This window comes from Coregonus lavaretus, assembly GCF_964263955.1.
Source record: "Coregonus lavaretus genome assembly, chromosome: 13".
Classification (NCBI taxonomy): Eukaryota; Metazoa; Chordata; class Actinopteri; order Salmoniformes; family Salmonidae; genus Coregonus; species Coregonus lavaretus.
The window spans coordinates 10148468-10166851 of NC_140000.1; the positions used below are offsets into that span (position 1 = coordinate 10148468).

Sequence of the window (18384 nt, forward strand, 5' to 3'; positions counted from 1 at the left end):
GTTCACCTTCCATGACACCTCTGACTGCACCACCCACCTGGATGTTAGGAAAACTCTAAGAAGTTACACAAACTACTATATAGGCACAGGTGTTGGGGTTGCTAGTTCACACCTGCAGCGTGACTATAGACAATCAGAGCGTAAGTGAGGCCATCTACAGATGATAAAAAGGACTCCAACAGGGGGAAAGACAGATAAAAAAAGAGGGGATGTTATTTACGAGAGAGGGGTGAAGGGACGGAGGGATGAGCACAACGGAGGCGCCGGACGTGACAGTGGCGAGCCCATCGCCATGGCGTTGCTGGGGGATACAGCGGAAGACGTCACTGAGAGAAACGGACGGACACAAAGGAGGAATACGACATGGAGGAGAGTTAAAAAGGAGGGAGGAGGGAAACAGAGAGAGGGACTGTTCAAATGGAGAGAGAGAGAGAGGTTTGGGGGGGGGGGGGGGGGGGGGGGGGGGGGGCGTGGAGCCAACCCAGAATTAGGTTATTTATTTGCTTGTTTAGAGAGGGCCTCGTGTCACTGGGTTCAGGTAGACTATGGTACGCCATGCCATAAGATAGTGATATCATTATAGATTGTAGAGCAGGGGTCGGCTGGGCAACAAGGGTCTCATACACCTCTTTCAACTAATCAACCAAACATTGTTCAGCACTATTAGATTAATTAGATAGGCCTATAAGAGATGGGCATACAGTAGGTCACCAATCCCAGCCCTGGACAGCCAAAGTGTGCAGGTTTTTGTTCCTACCTAGCGCTAAAACACCTAAATCAACTATTGGAGATCTAACACAAGTAGTAAATTAGTTCAGTCAGGCTTTCCAGCGCTGGGCTAGAACAAAACCCTGCACCTTATGGCTCTCCAGGACAAGGATTGGTTACTTTGGGACCTAAACATCTCCTTTCCTTGTGATCGTATCCTAACTAGTGGACACAACAGAAGTTCGAGGAAATGCATAGTAACCTAGTAACTACTCAATAAACACCTACTCTCATCCTACACGTTTCTGAGAAATCTGGTTCTGAGAAACCTGACGTATCTGCAGTAATGTTACATCACTGGGAGCTGGATCAACTCAGAGAACTAGAGACAAAGGACAGAAATCGTTTAGAGCTTTGGGATCATGAGAAGACAATTACTGTGCCATCGCATCTGAGTTTACCTTTAACCCATACATACCCCAACAGCAGGGGTATCCCTAAGCACACACAAGCATACACACACTCGCAGACACGCACACATACACACACACAGTCTTGTACAGCTAACCTTGTGGGGAAACACAATTCAGTCCCATTCAAAATCCTATTTTCCCTAACCTCTAACCCTAACCTGTACTCTTACCCTAACCCTAATTCCTAACCCTAACTCTAAAACTAACCCTAGCTCCTAACCCTAAACCTAATTCTAACCCTAACACTAATTCTAACCTTAACCCTAAACCCCCTAGAAATAGCATTTGACCTGTGGGGACAAAAAAAATGTCCCCAGTTGGTTACATTTTTGTTCGTTTACTATTCTTGTGGGGACTTCTGGTCCCCACAAGAATAGTTAAACACATCCACACACACACACACACACATTCACACACAGTGGTCTACAGGAACCATAAGGGAGCACCAACCCCCCTCCCTGAACTCTAATATCAGTCTTTCCCTCTACTGTACATCCCTGAATGTTCCTTTCTGCCCCCTTTTCCCCTTAACCTCAGTTTAACACCCCAGCAGTTTCTCTCTTCATCCCCCCCTCCATCCCTCCCTCCCCTCCACTTTCGTGATTTATTTGCCTCAGTTCCAATATTTGTCGCCAGTGTGTTTTCTTCCCCTTGTCTAAATGTCACCCCTTCTTCTAAGACAATATATAGAGAGAGAGAAGGAGAGAAGGAGAGGGCAAATGCGGGGGAGATAGAGGAGGGGAGGTGGGAACTCGTAAAAAGAGCAACAAAGTTTGGGAAGATTAAACATTAGGTAAGACACTTTCTCACATACCTATATACACAAAAAAGCTTAGTGACGAGGGTTGTGTACGGTCACGTCTATTTCATCTTCTGCTGGGTATTTCATACACGCCACTGTAACCGCTGCACGTTTCAGTCAAACACACAATGTGGCCTGAGAGAGAACCTGTAGCTAGGGCCACTGAATGAACAGGGACATATTCTGACAGGCGCTCTTAAAGTTCTTGAAACTGGTGGGTACGAACACACACATACACACACACACACACACACACACACACACACACACACAGGGTCTCTAAATGAACCATTCAGCAGAATTCTGTTTAGCTCTCCCTATCTCCAGTGTGGGTCACACATTATGTCTTGTCCTTAACATGCACAACGGAGCCCATGCCATTCCTCAGTGTCAATGTTAATGTACTGTAGTGTAACCATTAGACTGTGTCCCCTCCCTCTGACTGCCCCCCTACATCTCTTCTCTCTCTCCCTCCCTCACTCTCTCTCTCTCCCTCCTTTATAACCCATCACTCCCATCCCACCATTCTCACTCTTTCTTTCGGTCTTTTACGGGACACACATTCGTTTTCTTAACGAGGGGAAGCAACCAAGGGACAAACAGCAGAGAGGAAAAATGCTTTTTTACATATTCACCTACCGTAATTTTAGGGGATCTTTTGGATGTTAATTTTTGATGTTTCCACAACTGTCTCGCTCTCAAAAACGTTTCTAGAGAGATAGAGAGAAGGGAAACAGACAAATAAAAAGTGTCATCATTTTGATCACTGTCTGCAAAATCATTCTAAAAAGTAATTTTATTTGGTCAAAGAAACATCGGATACTATTTGGATAGTTAAAAAAAATCTAATCTTGTTTCTTTTTACGTGTATCTGGATAACTTTACATGACAATAGCTTCCTATAGGCATGTTTCTGCTATCACAGAGGTGGAAATTGTTCAACTATAAGATTGATACCGTTCACTGAGAAATTGGATTTAATTTTAAATCTGGTCAGACACAATTCCAAAGAGAAAAACTACTGGACAGTGCTGGACATGAACTGGTAAGAAACCACGTTTATTACTAAGCTATACTCATCCAGAGAACTTGTTATGTATTGTACATAGTATTTTTCATAGAAAATGAAATAGCACCACCCTCATCTACAGTCTTGATCACAGACCTGATGGTTGTGAATAAGTTGTAAGAGGGAGAGATGAGCTTCTCCAACAGAAGAACACATTACTTAACTAACCAGGTGGACCTTCTCCTATCTGCAGATATGAGGGGATCATCCCCAAGCTCGGAACCAGAAACATAGACCCCATAATAGAACAAACTGACAGACTGACGGACAACGCGGCATAACCGTGGAAACGGGCAGACTGCTGCCCAAGGACACTCACTGACGCACGGAGACGGACAGACAGACAGTCTGATGCCAACTGTCTCCGCTGTCAATATCACGGCACAACTCCTCCTGCTGTTGCTATGGGCAACCCACCCGACCATGGCAACCAACTGGCTGTAAGTCTGGCGTTCCGGGAGGGAGAGAAAGAGAGAGTTTGTTTGTCATACTATAACTTTTAAAAGATGGTGACGTGCCTCTAAATCTCTCTGTCTCTCCCTTGCTGACCTTTTCTCCCTTTCTCTTGCCCTCCCTCCCTCCCTCTCTCCCTCCCTTCACTGTGTCTTCTCTGTCCCTTTTGTCTGCTGGTCTTTCTCCTTTCCTCTCTTTCTCCATCCTTCTCTTCCTCTCCCTCTATCTCACCCCTTCTCTCCCTTTACCCTCTCAATCCCCATCTCCCCCACTTTCCCCTTCCTCTATCTCACCCTGTACCCCTCCCCTCACTCCCCTGCATCTTCCCCTCTCCCTCTCTTTCTCTCTCACAGCTCCCTGGCGAGGATGCCGCGCTCGCGGCCCGTGTCGGGTGCTGCCCCCTGTGGGCGGCTGAGGGGACTGTCCGTGGGGCAGGTGGGGGTGTGCAGGGCACGGGGGGAGGTCATGGAGTCCGTGCGCAAGGCAGCCGAGATGGTCATAGAGGAGGTATGAGCCTGGGGCAGAAGTGTCAATTTGTTGTGTCACAAAAGTAGTGAAGTACATGGGGAAGAGTTTTTTTTAAGCTCATTCATTGTCTTTCTCAAGATCATCTTCAATCAGCATCATCAGCGCTGTTGTTATAGTCATCTTCACCAAAATCATCTTCTTCAATCGATATCCATATCAATCAGTGTGGAGGAGCGTCATCATTAACCTCCTCAATCATCTTCTTCTGCCTCTTTAACAAGCATCATTAACATCCCCTCATCTGTACTCAGTAAAGTACTAGACAATTGCACCAGTTTTACCAAAGTTCACTCCCCTCAGCACCTACGTAAAATGTGTGTCTTTATCTGTCCACCCGTATTAATGTCCGTCTGTCCGTCTATCTGCCTGTCTATAACCCTCGGTTCCATTGGCTTGGCTGTTGGTCTGATCAGTGCCAGCACCAGTTTCGTAATCGCCGTTGGAACTGCTCCACCACCCCGCGTGGAGTCAACGTGTTCGGTAGAGTTATGAGCCAAGGTGAGGACAGCAGGGCCACTCTAGTTACCACTGGAGATCTGTGGTTGTACCAGAGTCATTAACATGCTGGTAACAGAAAAGCCGTTGATTCCACATGGCTGAAATCAGAAGGACTAGGGACATGTGATGACATGGTAAATGACTCAATGGCTGTCTTGATCTCTTCTAAAAACCAGGCACGCGTGAGGCGGCCTTTGTGCACGCCCTGTCCTCGGCGGCGGTGGCGGTTGCAGTGACGCGAGGCTGCAGCCGAGGGGAGCTAGAGCGGTGTGGCTGCGACAGGAAGGTCAGAGGGGTCAGTCCCGAGGGTGAGTCTGGGGTGTGTCTATATGTCTGTCTCTCTTGCTGTCTGTCAGGTAAACTTTGAAAAACATAGTTGAAAAATGTGCAGATGCTGTCAACGTCTTTCTGTCTGTCCTGCAGGTTTCCAGTGGTCTGGGTGCAGTGATAACCTATCCTATGGAGTGGCCTTCTCCCAGACCTTCGTAGATGAGACGGAGCGTGCCAAGGGGATGTCGGCAGGGCGACCCCTCATGAATGTCCATAACAACGAGGCTGGACGGAAGGTTGGTGGTGGTGGGGCACTCTGATGACATCATCAATTATTCTAACATGCCAATCTTCACTTCTATCATCTTTCTTCCTCGTTTCATTTGACCTCCTGATCGTTCTTTTACATTCCTTCATCCCCAGGCCATCCTCCATAACATGCAGGTGGAGTGTAAGTGTCATGGCGTCTCGGGATCCTGTGAGCTGAGGACCTGCTGGAAAGTCATGCCTCCATTTCGGCGCGTTGGCGCCGTGCTGAAGGAACGCTTTGATGGAGCCACAGAGGTACAGCCATATATTTGGGATATCATCTTCATTATTCATTTAATAGGTGACAAACCATTGGAAATTAGTGATTTATGCTGCTTCCAGTCTTTTCACAATCTCTAACAATCAACAAATACCCCACTCACCCAGGTGCGTCTGTCCCGTATCGGCTCCAGGACAGCCCTGCTGCCCCGGGACCCCCAGGTCAAACCCCCCGCCGCCAGGGACCTGGTGTACCTCGCTGCCTCGCCAGACTTCTGCCGTCTCGACCCCGACAATGGGATCCCCGGGACCGCCGGCCGACGCTGTAACGGTGAGATTCAGTCACATCACCAGCACTGGGATAAAGCATTTAAGTTTTATTAGGTGATCAGGCTGTTTTGGATGTTCACATCCTTATTTCCTTTCCTCTACCTGTCTCCATCCTCCCCTCCCAGGCACCTCCCGGCTGGCCCCAGATGGCTGCGAGCTGGTGTGTTGTGGGCCAGGGTACCGGGCGGGCCGGGCCGAGGTGGTGCAACGCTGCTCCTGTAAGTTCTCATGGTGCTGCTCGGTCCGCTGCCAGCAGTGCAAGAACACAGTGATGATCCACACCTGCCGAGTGTGAACCCAGTCTATGCAGAACCCAGAGCAGACACGCAAGAACCTTACACCTGTCCAGACACTCTAGAACACTACAACAACTAGACACTCTAGAACACTACAAAGACACAACACTGTCCAGACATTCTAGACTACTAAACAGACACTCTAGAACACAACATTGTCCTTTCCAGACATTCTAGAATATTACCCAGACACTCTAGAACACAACACTACTCAGACATTCTGGAACACTACAACGACCAGACCAGTGGAGGCTACTGAGGGGAGGACGGCTCATAATAATGGCTGGAACGGAGAAAATGGAATGGCATCGAACACATGGAGGCCATGTGTTTGATGTATTTGATACTATTCCACCTATTCCGCTCCAGCCATTACCACGAGCCCGTCCTCCCCAATTTAAGTGCCACCAACCTCCTGTGGACCAGACACTCTAGAACCAGGGTTCCCAACCTAGGGGGCGGCAACATTGGACCTTCCTTGACTTCAGGGCTAAAACATTTTTTGATTATTTATACCTATATAAAACAACGCATAAATCTGTGATGCTTTAGGCTAGAAATAAGCGGTAAAATGCCAGAGGAAGGCGCAACTCTGGGAATATCTTTGGTTTGTCTCGATGACATTCAGAATCTGAGTCATGGACTCAAAGAAATTGGACTTTGCTTGGGAAGTAATCTTATACAATGTGTGACTCTGTCGCTATCAATTGATCTATTCACTTTCTGTAAAAGATAATATGTATAATTAAATTGAGTTTCATATAAATTACAATAAAACATATTTGGTAGCGAAATAACATTTTGGGAAATCGGGTTTAGACTTTATTTTCCTTATCCATTATTATTATTAGCATTAAATAGCCTATAAGTTGTCATGAGTCGTAGAATTGCAGGAAAATTCTAGGTCCTTGAAATTAAACAAAGTTTCATTTTTCAAATTTGAAAAGTGGGGCCCTGGGGGAAAAGGTTGGGAACCCCTGCTGTAGAACGGCACTGATGACATATTCTACAAAACTGACCTGACATATACTTTAACACTCTGGCCAGAACTGTGTGGATAGTGTAAACCAGTGCATTGTGAGAGTGAGGACCTATGCATGACAGAAACCTCTGCCAGGGAAGGCAGAAAGGGTGAAATGACCTCTCCCATGACCTCTAATGCCAGAAAATAGAGATATACTAACACGCATGGAGACAGGAAAGGATACTCACTGCATAGAGCAATATTAACACTCCCATGATGATGTACTCTTTCAACCTAAAGGAACGTCAGCATCCCACAGTATACTTGTATATAGGTGATTGTCTAGTTCACAATGACACACAACTTACAGCACACACACACACAATTAACTTAAACTGACAAAGCTTTTAAAGCCAACATTAACCACAACTAACAGGGAAATTATTACAGCCCTTTTCTTAAATGCATTTGATTTCAGTGTAGTATGTAGTTGGAGTCTTTATACATTTACTGTATTTATGAGTCTTTTGCCACTATTCTGTCTTTTATTTATTTGTACATCAATCATCCTGTGGCCCCTCCTCCTACCCCTCAGATTCGACCAGTGAGAATACCTGTCCTCTCCCCCCAGTCCGTGTCTGCATCCATGTTGCTTTAGTCCAACGCTCTGTTGTGAAACAATTGTGATGCATGTTGCTAGTGTTCTGCACAGTTGACTTGGTCAAATAAACTTGTTTTGACTACAGTTTCTTCTATGATGTGTGCTGTATACCGTCACACGAAACATATAGAAAAATAAGAATTACACACCAACTCAAGGACCATTTTATTACAAACATTCTGTGATTATAAACATCCAGAAGTTGACTAGGAAAAGGTTATAATCGCACCATCATTGTTATTATCAAGATTAAGATCAGCTATTCAAAATACTACAGCTTAATTTGTTATACTATCAACCAATCACAATCAAGTTGGTAGTCAAACAAAAAATAAATCAAATGATTATTTTGTATTTTTTTAATCAACAAAAATAAAATAATAACCGCTAAGAATATCATAAAATTAATACATCATACATGAAACAAAAAGAGAGAAAAATTATATAAATTCAGTTCTTGGTGTCGCCTGCAGAAGGCAGTAAAATCTGAGGCGAAAATGCACTTGGTGTGTCCCAAAAGGAAAAGTGACCGTTCTAGCATGCTAGCCTGGTCGGGAGTGGAAATAAATCTTGTGTTCTCTCCCTCCCTCCTCAAAGTAGCAACAAAAGAAAACAATGTAAATTAACTGTTTCCCCAAGGTATACATTTCATTTAAGCTAGGCACAAAGGCAACGTGACGGGCAGGTAGGAGAGCCCGCCCCACCAAAGTAATGTTAGGGGAAACACTGCAGATGTCTAAAGTGTATCTGGAGAAGGAGACTAGATGAAAGTTCTGTTGATTCCTTCCCCTCTGGTATTCTTAACTTGAAAGACCAAATCGCTTTCGCTCTCCTCTCCTTTTTTCAATACATATTAAGAAGGCACAGTGCATGAATGTATCGGAGTCTCGATGCCACTTCATCTCCTTCCTTTTCACTCTTTTTTGTCCTTTTTCAAGCTGTTGATCTGCTTCTCTTATTTGTAACCAACTCGCCCATTCTTAACCCTGCCCCTCTACCACTCTCTCCCCTCCTCCCTTTATAGCAGGACACAGCGTTTCTTGGGTTTAGTCTCAGGAGGTTCCAAAGCTGCCAGGATGGCCTCGTCAAACACGTTCTTCAGCCCCCTCTGAGAGAGAAGAGAGAGTTTGCATTGACTTTTCATGGTTTATAAAGGTATTCTAACCTATTTTGTGAAGTATAGCAATGTTTCAGCCGCCAGGGGTCCTCAACAGCCCTTTTCCCCCCTAACCATGTAACATCATCATAATCCTTGGCCCCTTACCTGCGTGAGGGCGGAGCACTCCACATATTTGACGGCCCTAAGGTCCCGGGCCAGCTTGTCTCCGCTCTCAGGGGACAGGGGGCGCTGTTTATTCTTGGCCAGCTTCTCCACAGTGTTGCTGTCGTCCCTCAGATCCACTTGGGTGCCCACCAACAGGAAGGGTGTACGAGGACAGTGATGGGAGATCTCTGGAACCCACTACAGGGGTCGAAGGATACACAGAGGTCAGACTGTGTGTTAGGAACTCATTCGGGGTCTGAACTTACTGCTGAAAGTTAGAATAGTAGAATTCAATGTGCAATTTTGAAATCTGGTAGTGCATCAGCAGTTTCTCTTGTTAGTCACTGACAGTCACTGAATTAGCCATGTCAACTAAGAATATTTAGATTGGTAAGTTAGTCTAGCCAGCCATCTAAACTTGTAGTAATCATGGTTGAATTACTGACCGGGAGACCCCCATTAACTTTGCTAGTCACGCTGACTCAGATATCATATTAAAAACTGCAAACATTTCTCTCCACCCTACGGCAAAGTGTGTAGAATTGGAGAAATCTACTCTCCGCCCCATGGAAAAATGTATAGAACTGCAGCAAAATTACTTTAAAACTGCAACATTTTCTCTATGCTCCATGGCAAAATGTGTAGAATTGCAGGAAATTAACTCTAAAACTTCACTGTTTTGCTCACAAGAAAACTTAGGGCCCCTGAAAGGCTAAGGCCGGCTCTAAGGCCGGTTCTGACTGCATGTGTGGGAATGGATGTGGGTACACAGACCCGTGTGCCACTGCGGCCCCATCAAAGTTGCCCATCCCTGATGTAAGCAATATGAGGATGTCTTCACATAGCCTTCCAATGGGCTTTGAGGGATCTTCTGCAATAACAGAAGGTGAAGTGGCTAAGGAAAGGGTTCAGACTCATCATCTACAAGTTTCTCTATGGGTAATAATACAAGGTAAAAAGTTGAGGTGTGGAGACTCAGAGACCAACACTGACCTTCTCTCTGACGTTCTCAAAGGATGAGGGCGAGACACAGGAGAAACAGACGAGGAAGACGTCCGTCTGCGGGTAGCTGAGAGGTCGCAGCCTATCGTAATCCTCCTGACCTGAGACGACCAATCAGAGGGAGAGAATGCTGTGACACAATTAAACTAATGTGACATTGAATGATTCAACTGGTTGAGTTGCATTTACAAGACATATGTTCTCAAGAAAAAACAAAGGCAGACTAGGACTGAGTTGTAGCATAGCGACTGCTTAACAAAAGGATGTACAGACATAAAAGCATAAATTGACACAGACAGACAGAGACAGATTACCTGCTGTGTCGAAAAGCCCAAGTGTGTAGGGTTCCCCTCCGATCATCACAGTCACTGCATAATTATCAAACACCTGCACACATGAGACACAAAAGAATGAGTAAAAAAGGTAAAGGGATGTTACCCATCTAAAATAAGATAAACGTTTAAAAAAAGGCTCATATCAAACATTACCCCAACTGGCAGGCTGGTTATGGTGTTACAGCCCATTCTCCCTTCCTACTCAGCTCTCTGGACATCACCCCATTGACCTCCACAGTGTTTAGGATGTGACTCATCTGCCCCTACTTACACCCTCCCCTGCCCACCTCTTACCGTAGGCACATATTCTGAGGGGAACTTGTTGGTTGTGTAGGAGATCAGTAGACAGGTCTTTCCTACAGCTCCGTCCCCCACCACTACACACTTTATAGTCTGCATCTACACACAGAGAGAGACAGACAAACACAGACAGAGGACACACATACACCAGTCATAACATAGTAGAGTTACTATCTCACGAAGGACACATTTGAGACCTTGCTTGTGACTCCACAAAATAACAGTAACTGGGAAATCAAAAACAACATAACCAGACAGAGTGGAGATGACAACAGCACCGCGATTAGCAATAACACTGTCTGCCTGGCCTGCAGTCTATTGATTTACAGACAGGTAATGTTCATTGTGTGTTAGGCTAATGTTCAAAACAAGGGCATCTATTGATCATCAAACCACAAATGATGCTTGACCGCATTTGAAACATGTTGATTGTCACAAATTGATCCTTTATGGGGGGGGGGGGGGGTGGAACTTCTAATAGTTAAAAGGAAGGAAGCCTGGACTTCCCCAAAAATGTGTCTCCGTGACAAACTTGGTGTTATGTAATACAAAGTTACTTCCAGTTACAGCTACACTTGAATGTTGCGGACAACGTTAACTTCCGCATACTTGCATAGCAAAGACATGACAGGGAAAGGGAAGCGACATGATTTACAGTCATGACTACTTGTTGCGTTTTGCCTGATTTAAGATTCTAATGTCAAATCGTTACTTCTGCTGAATAAGTAGATTAACACATTAGAAAAGGGTAGTCTATACCTAGCTGCTTTTAGCAACGCTAGTATTTCCACACTAGTGTTGCCAGGAATTACCATGAAAAAAATATGCGATAGTCCGCCGGAAGTCAGAGGTTAAATAAAATTATATTTAGACTTACTCTGCCGATTGTCCTTAGGGTTAGTCCTTATGCAGGGGGAAATTGAGAAAAAAAACCAGGTCATATTACATACATTAAACAGACTTTCCAAATGTGGACCTCTGGGGGTAGACCCACTTCCTCTCCGCTTACTTCATGTCCAAATAAATGTCCTGCACGTGTGCCATACAGGCACACAAAAAAGCAAGAACCTCTGAGGGATTTTTATTTTGACATGATGCAGAGAGGAACTGACCTCGCTGAGGAACTGCATGGGTCTACAACAGACCCACGTTTGGAAATTCAGTTTAATTATATTCCCCCCTGCATAAGGACCAAGCCTACTTACAATCAACAGAGTAAATTGAAATTAAATGTTATTTAACTTCTGGCGGACTAGTCGGGATTTCTGCAAGCAAATTCCCAGCAACGCTTGTGTGTAAATAGTAGCGTTGCTAAAAGCAGCTAGTCTATACCTAAACATGTGAAAGGAAATGGCATTTCTTATGAATAAACAATTGGCTCTACAGTTTTGCCTTAACTAACTTTGGCAGCCAGCAAATGTAGTGGAGGGGCCCAATTCTGACCTTTTTCTCTCTCCAGTAATTGGTGTTTTGATCAATCAGATCAGCTCTGAAAAAAAATCTGATGTGAAAAGATCTGACGTGATTGGTCAAACGACCAATTAGTGGAGAGAAAAAAACGTGTCTAAATGCACCCATATTTCCCAGAAAAATGCAGGGACAGCAAGCCGGCCATGACATAGCTTCACCAGATAATGTGTTTTAACCAAAGATTTTGGCGATCTATTACTGGGGGTTACAGGTTAGGTAGTGTTTGGTGTAGCACAGATAATTTTCGACCAACACTAAGATGGCGCCGTACACATTGTTTGATTACTTCATGGAGCAAAACATTGATTTATTTTAATAACTGAGCATTTTCTAAATTCAAACGCGCCACCTGCAACTGACACATACATTTTAGAATCTACATGTTTCGCCGAATTGACAACGAAGACTATCATTAAGGTTGGTCAAATTATGTGCTTACAGTACCTAACCTGTAACTCCCAGTAATGGATACCAAAAATATTTGGTTTCACACATTATCTGGTGTAACAATCTGTAGCTAGCCATTAGCGCCTCAGTCAGTCTTAAAATGAATGTGAAAGCGAAACCTTACTTTGTACAGAGTAGAGCAAATTGTGTCAGGCAAAATTGAGCAATACTTTCATACCAAACGCGTTAGCAAGTACCGGCTATTCGGGAGACACTAACGTTAAACATATAGCTAGCCAGATCATTTTGGGTAAAGTTAGCTGACTAGCTAAGTTACTCACGGCAAAGTTAGATTGTCATAAAACATTGCCGATAGTTGGTTATTTTGTACAGTCCAAAATATTCGAGACTAGCCGCATATCATGCAAGTTTTCAAAGTTATGACAATTTGGGTCGGCTGGCAAGCACCGCCTCACTCAGTTAGCCTGTGATTGCTTACTAACTACCTACTTTCCTAAAAAGTCGCTTATGGTAGTTAACGACAATTCAACATTTCTTACGTATAGTAGGCACTAATATATAACTATGGACGAATCTACACTATGACTGTCTTCAAATGTATTAAACTAAAACAAATTAATTTCCCTCGTTGTCAGAAAAGTACTCACCGTTTTTCTCCGGCAATTAGGCGTTGGTTACATCCGGGTTTGACTAGACCACTTCTGCGCAACTGCGAGCGAGGATTTGTTTTCTTATGCTTTTTTCCACGTCCTTTTTATGACAGTACTGCCACCTACCGACACACTAGAGTAATAAATAAAATGTTATGGGTCGCATACACATATTTAGCAGATGTTATTGCGGGTGTAGCGAAATGCTTGTGTTCATAGCTCCAACAGTGCATTAGTATCTGACAATTCACAACAAGACACACTATCTAAAAGTAAAATAATGGATTGATATAAATATTAGGACGAGCAATCTCGGAGTGGCATTGACTAGAATACAGTATATACATATGAAATGAGTAAAACCGTATGTAAACATTATTAAAGTGACCAGTGATTCCATGTCTATGTACATAGGGCAGCAGCCTCTAAATTGCAGGATTGAGTGACTGGGTGGTAGCCGGCATCTAGCCAGTAGTATGTATGACAGTGACTTGTAAACATAATATCAACAACAAATAAATCAACTTCATAAACGTGACTTAATCCAATGGGTGGAATGGACTGGAGTGAAAACTGAACAACACGAGGATAGTGGAAATGGTAATGCATCTAAAATCCTAATTGAACCACTGACCAAATCCTCAGAAAGTACTATACCTGCACCACAGGGCATCTTGACTGGCAGCATCACTGCTTGGTATGGCAACAGCACCACCCTAGATCGCATGGCGCTACAGGGGATGTTGCGGACAGCCCAGTACATGACTGGGGGCGAGCTCCCTGCCATACAGGACCTCTATATCAGGTGGTGTGAAAGGAAGGCCCGGGAAATCGTTAGACTCAAGCCATAGACTTTTCTCTCTGCTTCCGCACGGCAATCGGTACCAGTGCATCACGTCTGACACCAACAGGCTACTGACCAGCTTCTATCTCCAAGCCATAAGACTGCTAAATAGCTAACAGAATGGCTGCACGGACTATCTGAGTTGACCCTTGTATTTTTTATTTATTTTTTGCACTGTCTCTTTGCACAGTCACAGTATGCTACAAACTCACTGACACTCCAACACACATAACATGCACACACATTTATACTGACTTTACACAGTCTTGATGCCTAGTCACAGTGCATTTGGAAAGTATTCAGACCCCTTCACTTTTTCCACATTTTGTTATGTTACAACCTTATTCTAAAATTAAATAAATAAATAAAAATACTACACACTACCTCATTGACAAAGCGAAAACCGGTTTAGAGACATTTTTGCAAATGTATTAAAAATAAAAAAACAGATAAGCCTTATTTACATAAGTATTCAGACCCTTTGCTATGAGACTCAAAATTGAGCTCAGGTGCATCCTGTTTCCATTGATCATCTTTGATATGTTTCTACAACTTTTTTGGAGTCCACCTGTGGTAAATTCAGTTGATTGGACATTATTTGGAAAGGCACACACCTGTCCAAATAAGGTCCCACAGTTGACAGTGCATGTCAGAGCAAAAACCAAGCCATGAGGTCGAAGGAATTGTCTGTAGAGCTCTAAGACAGGATTGTGTCGAGGCACAGATGTGGGGCACGGTACCAAAACATTTCTGCAGCATTGAAGATCCCCAAGAACACAGTGGACTTCATCATTCTTAAATGGAAGAAGTTTGGAACCACCAAGACTCTTCCTAGAGCTGGCTGCCTGGCCAAACTGAGCAATCGGGGCGAAGGGCCTTGGGCAGGGAGGTGACCAAGAACCCGATGGTCACTCTGCCAGAGCTCCAGAATTCCTATGTGGAGATGGGAGAACCTTCCAGAAGGACAACCATCTCTACATCACTCCACCAATCAGGCCTTTATGGTAGAGTGGCACATGACAGCCTGCTTGGAGTTTGCCAAAAGGCACATAAAGGACTGTCAGACCATGAGAAACAAGAGTCTCTGGTCTGATGAAACCAAGATTGAACTCTTTGGCCTGAATGCCAAGCATCACGTCTGGAGGAAACCTGGCACCATCCCTACGGTGAAGCATGGGGGTGGCAGCATCAGGCTGTGGGGATGTTTTTCAGCGGCAGAGACTGGGAGACTAGTCAGGATCGAGGGAAAAATGAACGGAGCAAAGTACAGAGATCCTTGATGAAAACCTGCTCCAGAGCGCTCTGGACCTCAGACTGGGGCGAAGGTTCACCTTCCAACAGGACAATGACCCAAAGCACACAGCCAAGACAACACAGGAGTGGCTTCAGGACAAGTCTCTGAATGTCCTTGAGTGACACAGTCAGAGCCCGGACTTTAACCTGATCGAACATCTCTGGAGAGACCTGAAAATAGCTGTACAGCAACGCTACCCATCCAACCTGACAGAGCTTAAGAGGATCTGCAGAGAAGAATGGGAGAAAGTCCCCGAGTGGCGCAGTGGTCTAAGGCTGTGCCACTAGAGATCCTGGTTCGAATCCAGGCTCTGTCGTAACCGGCCGCGACCGGGAGACCCATGGGGCGGCGCACAATTGGCCCAGCGTCGTCCAGGGTAGGGGAGGGAATGGCCGGTAGGGGTGTAGCTCAGTTGGTAGAGCATGGCGTTTGCAACGCCAGGGTTGTGGGTTTGATTCCCACGGGGGGCCAGTATAAAAAAATAATGTATGCACTCACTAACTGTAAGTCGCTCTGGATAAGAGCGTCTGCTAAATGACTAAAATGTAAAAATGTAAATGTACAGGTGTGCCAAGCTTGTAGTGTCATACCCAAGAAGACTCAAGGCTGTAATCGCTGCCAAAGGTGCTTAAACAAAGTACTGAGTAAAGGGTCTGAATACTGATATCAGTTTATGTCATGTGAATTTCTATCTCTAATTCAACCTAAGCTTGAATCATTACCAGAGGTTGTAAGGCTCTGGTTTTAATCATCAATGATTCAAAGTCCACAACCCACAAGTCTTATCTGTATTTTTATTCATGGAGAGAGCTCTCCCGCCAATGACACAAACAGACGATTTTATACCTCTTGGACTTGACTCCTCCCACCTTTAGGTGACTTTTCTAAACAGTTTCCGCCTTCCCCCTTGAATGGTTAGTACCGCCCCCTCTGTTAGTGGGTTGACACTACATGATAATTCTAACATTTATACTGTGTTTGGGGTGAAATCCTTTAGTCATTATTCTTAAAATCCAAATTAATCTAACAATCCACCCCTTTGACTAAATATTCCCACATTCAGGATAAATGTATTTTACAAGCATGATTAATTTCAGAGATCACATCAGAACTAATAAACATTTCATCCAATTGCGGTCTTTCAGGGTCCAAATCCTCGTCATCCACCAAGCCTGGAGGATCGTTTTTCACATTCCCCTGGTCAGAGTCCGGAGTCAGTCCATCTCTCATCATTGTTTAGATACTGCATTTCACCAACGCCTGACTCACCAATCCTCGGACACAGGGAACAAGACAACAACCACATAATACAAGAATACCCATACAAACACTGATCGCTCCTAAGATGGTGGCTGCTAGGGTTTTCCATTTACCAAATATTTCATCAAACCATCTATCCACAATGTACTAACTTCTGAGTTAAGTTCATCCTTCACTTAGTGCAGTTAATTCTGTAAGAGCTCTGGTGACTGTCCCATCCAGTGTGGTGGTGTTAGGGATAAATATGCAATAATGGCTTATCTTTCTATAGACACCGGCCCTTTCTGCCTGATCTAGAACCAACCTCTACTAAGTTATGAGCGGGATGGCGGATAATCGCTCAGAGATCCCCTTTACTGCATCTCTAGTCTGGTCAATAAATCGTTGTTGGTTGTAATAGATATCATTTATCCAATCCATATTTTTGTTTATTGTCACCCACCAGAAAAATGTTGTAGTAAAACTCTCTCATATTTGATTCATAGCTTTGTATTCGTCTGGAACACCCCTGGGGATGCCTATACCATCTATCCAAATTGGGCTATTTCCTTCCTGACTTATATTTCTTTTTCTCCTAATTATTCTTCCTGTCACTGGTCTTTGATGACCAATTCTTACAGGTTGGACCAACAATACTGGTGCACAAGTACCCACCCATCCCTCTGGTAATGTCTGCCGAATGCTCCCTTTGTTAGTGCATGCCCACCACACATCAGTCAGAGGGATGGTTAGGCTCCTAATTTTTTTTCCTCCCTTCCTTATCTAAATCAGTCACATTAATTATCTCCTTACAGCCATCAAAATCACCCAAGTTACGGGTGCCATTTCTATGTCTGTAACACTGGTATTCGCCAGGAGTTAAAGTGAATCTAGGTGCAATTTGGCTCTTTTTGATTGGACCCCAGGTCTAATACACAGGGAAACATTGCCCTTGGCATTGGGGCGGTCAACATTGTCGGTCGCCCAATGGAGCATGCATAACAATTGGTCTCCCCCAAGGCCCTAGCGGTGTATTTCATCCACTTTAACCAGAGATTCTCATCAGGGACCCCCTCCACTTCCCCATTGTTCCATTCTTGGAGGAGAAAATCTTTCATAGTGGACGGGTTAGTCGAATTGACTCCGTCATCCCTTGACTGATCTACTCGGTCTATTGCCATTAATGGATTAATGACAGTACCTGCTCCCTCTATATCTTTTGACTCCATTAAATGTGATCTTAGACAAGTATCCCGTCCGTATACGTCCGCGCAAGCCCAGTAAGTTCTTTTCATGTCCTCTTTAGTGACTTTTACTATCGTTACTACCATTTCCGTGGGGATGTCGTTATACCTTCTTATCCTCCATCTGGACGTCCAGCCCCCACCCGTCTCATATCTCCGTCCCCCAGTATGTCTAAATACCTGAGCCCAGGAACAATCTGCCGAGGGAGCTGAACATAAATACAACGGGATCTTATAATCCCATGTTGCTTGCTTATCCGCTCTGATAAGATCCCTAATCCTAATTTTGAATCTTACTCCCCACCCCTCTCTGACTCCTATTTTATAGATCACTCGCCCTTGACGGTCAGTATGTCGGGTCGCTTCCCTTTTATTTCTTAATAATGGTAAGGCCCTAGCGTAATTGGTGCGAGGTGGTGGTGGATCTTGACATACCACGACTATTGCCGAGACTATGATGCAGCTCAGGGTCACCCATATTCCCAAAAACCGCCAACCCTCTCCTGTCTTGAGTCCTTCTGCTCGGTACCACCCCATACTCACACCCTAGGAACACACTACAGTGATGATAGGTCTGGGTAGGAGATCTTCGTTGACAGAGGTGACCCCCGGACCCTGTGGCCCAGTTCCGCTCGTCAACTCTGCGTGTGCTAAGCGGTGCTTGTATGTGGTCCTACCTTCTTGCAGTGGGTAACATGGACCCAGTTTCCTCTCTCTGCTATTCTAATGGCCAAGGTGGTTACCAACATAACCT

The 18384-nt window shown here is 44.6% G+C and overlaps 2 protein-coding genes across 4 annotated transcripts; one reads left to right on the forward strand and one right to left on the reverse strand.

The window, feature by feature from the left end:
- The first annotated feature begins 2779 nt into the window (after positions 1 to 2779).
- LOC311139763 (protein Wnt-4-like) lies at positions 2780 to 6047 on the forward strand. The gene is made up of 9 exons (XM_084174707.1): positions 2780 to 3028; positions 3246 to 3492; positions 3859 to 4012; positions 4447 to 4531; positions 4708 to 4839; positions 4955 to 5097; positions 5225 to 5365; positions 5498 to 5660; positions 5785 to 6047. Exons 2-9 carry the CDS (start codon positions 3404 to 3406, stop codon positions 5952 to 5954), a joined length of 1077 nt encoding a protein of 358 aa, XP_084030833.1. The 5' UTR covers positions 2780 to 3028; positions 3246 to 3403; the 3' UTR covers positions 5955 to 6047.
- A 1686-nt stretch (positions 6048 to 7733) lies between these two features.
- On the reverse strand, positions 7734 to 13066 carry LOC311139798 (cell division control protein 42 homolog). Of its 3 annotated transcripts, XR_014614106.1 has the most exons (7): positions 13007 to 13050; positions 10476 to 10580; positions 10161 to 10233; positions 9838 to 9947; positions 9619 to 9715; positions 8845 to 9042; positions 7734 to 8688 (listed from the first exon to the last, which is right to left on the reverse strand). XR_014614106.1 is itself a non-coding variant. In XM_084174753.1 (6 exons), the coding sequence occupies exons 2-6, from the start codon at positions 10578 to 10580 to the stop codon at positions 8599 to 8601; spliced, it is 576 nt and encodes a 191-aa protein (XP_084030879.1). In that variant the 5' UTR covers positions 13007 to 13066; the 3' UTR covers positions 7734 to 8598. The 3 variants fall into 3 exon arrangements, 2 of the variants coding, with proteins under 2 accessions (XP_084030879.1, XP_084030880.1); XM_084174753.1 differs by lacking the exon at positions 9619 to 9715 and having other exon boundaries at positions 13007 to 13066; XM_084174754.1 differs by lacking the exons at positions 9619 to 9715; positions 13007 to 13050 and adding an exon at positions 11359 to 11619.
- Between the last annotated feature and the right edge of the window lie 5318 nt (positions 13067 to 18384).

What these genes read in the sequence shown, in the direction of transcription:
- LOC311139763 (XM_084174707.1), top strand. Translation starts at nt 3,404, where the DNA reads ATGCCAACTGTCTCCGCTGTCAATATCACGGCACAACTCCTCCTGCTG. An exon ending in ACCATGGCAACCAACTGGCT is followed by an intron (nt 3,493 to 3,858) that starts GTAAGTCTGGCG and finishes TCTCTCTCACAG; the next exon opens with CTCCCTGGCGAGGATGCCGC. An exon ending in CAGAGGGGTCAGTCCCGAGG is followed by an intron (nt 4,840 to 4,954) that starts GTGAGTCTGGGG and finishes TCTGTCCTGCAG; the next exon opens with GTTTCCAGTGGTCTGGGTGC.
- LOC311139798 (XM_084174753.1), bottom strand. Translation starts at nt 10,580, where the DNA reads ATGCAGACTATAAAGTGTGTAGTGGTGGGGGACGGAGCTGTAGGAAAG. An exon ending in CCTCAGAATATGTGCCTACG is followed by an intron (nt 10,234 to 10,475) that starts GTAAGAGGTGGG and finishes TCATGTGTGCAG; the next exon opens with GTGTTTGATAATTATGCAGT. An exon ending in TTGAGAACGTCAGAGAGAAG is followed by an intron (nt 9,043 to 9,837) that starts GTCAGTGTTGGT and finishes CGACCCCTGTAG; the next exon opens with TGGGTTCCAGAGATCTCCCA.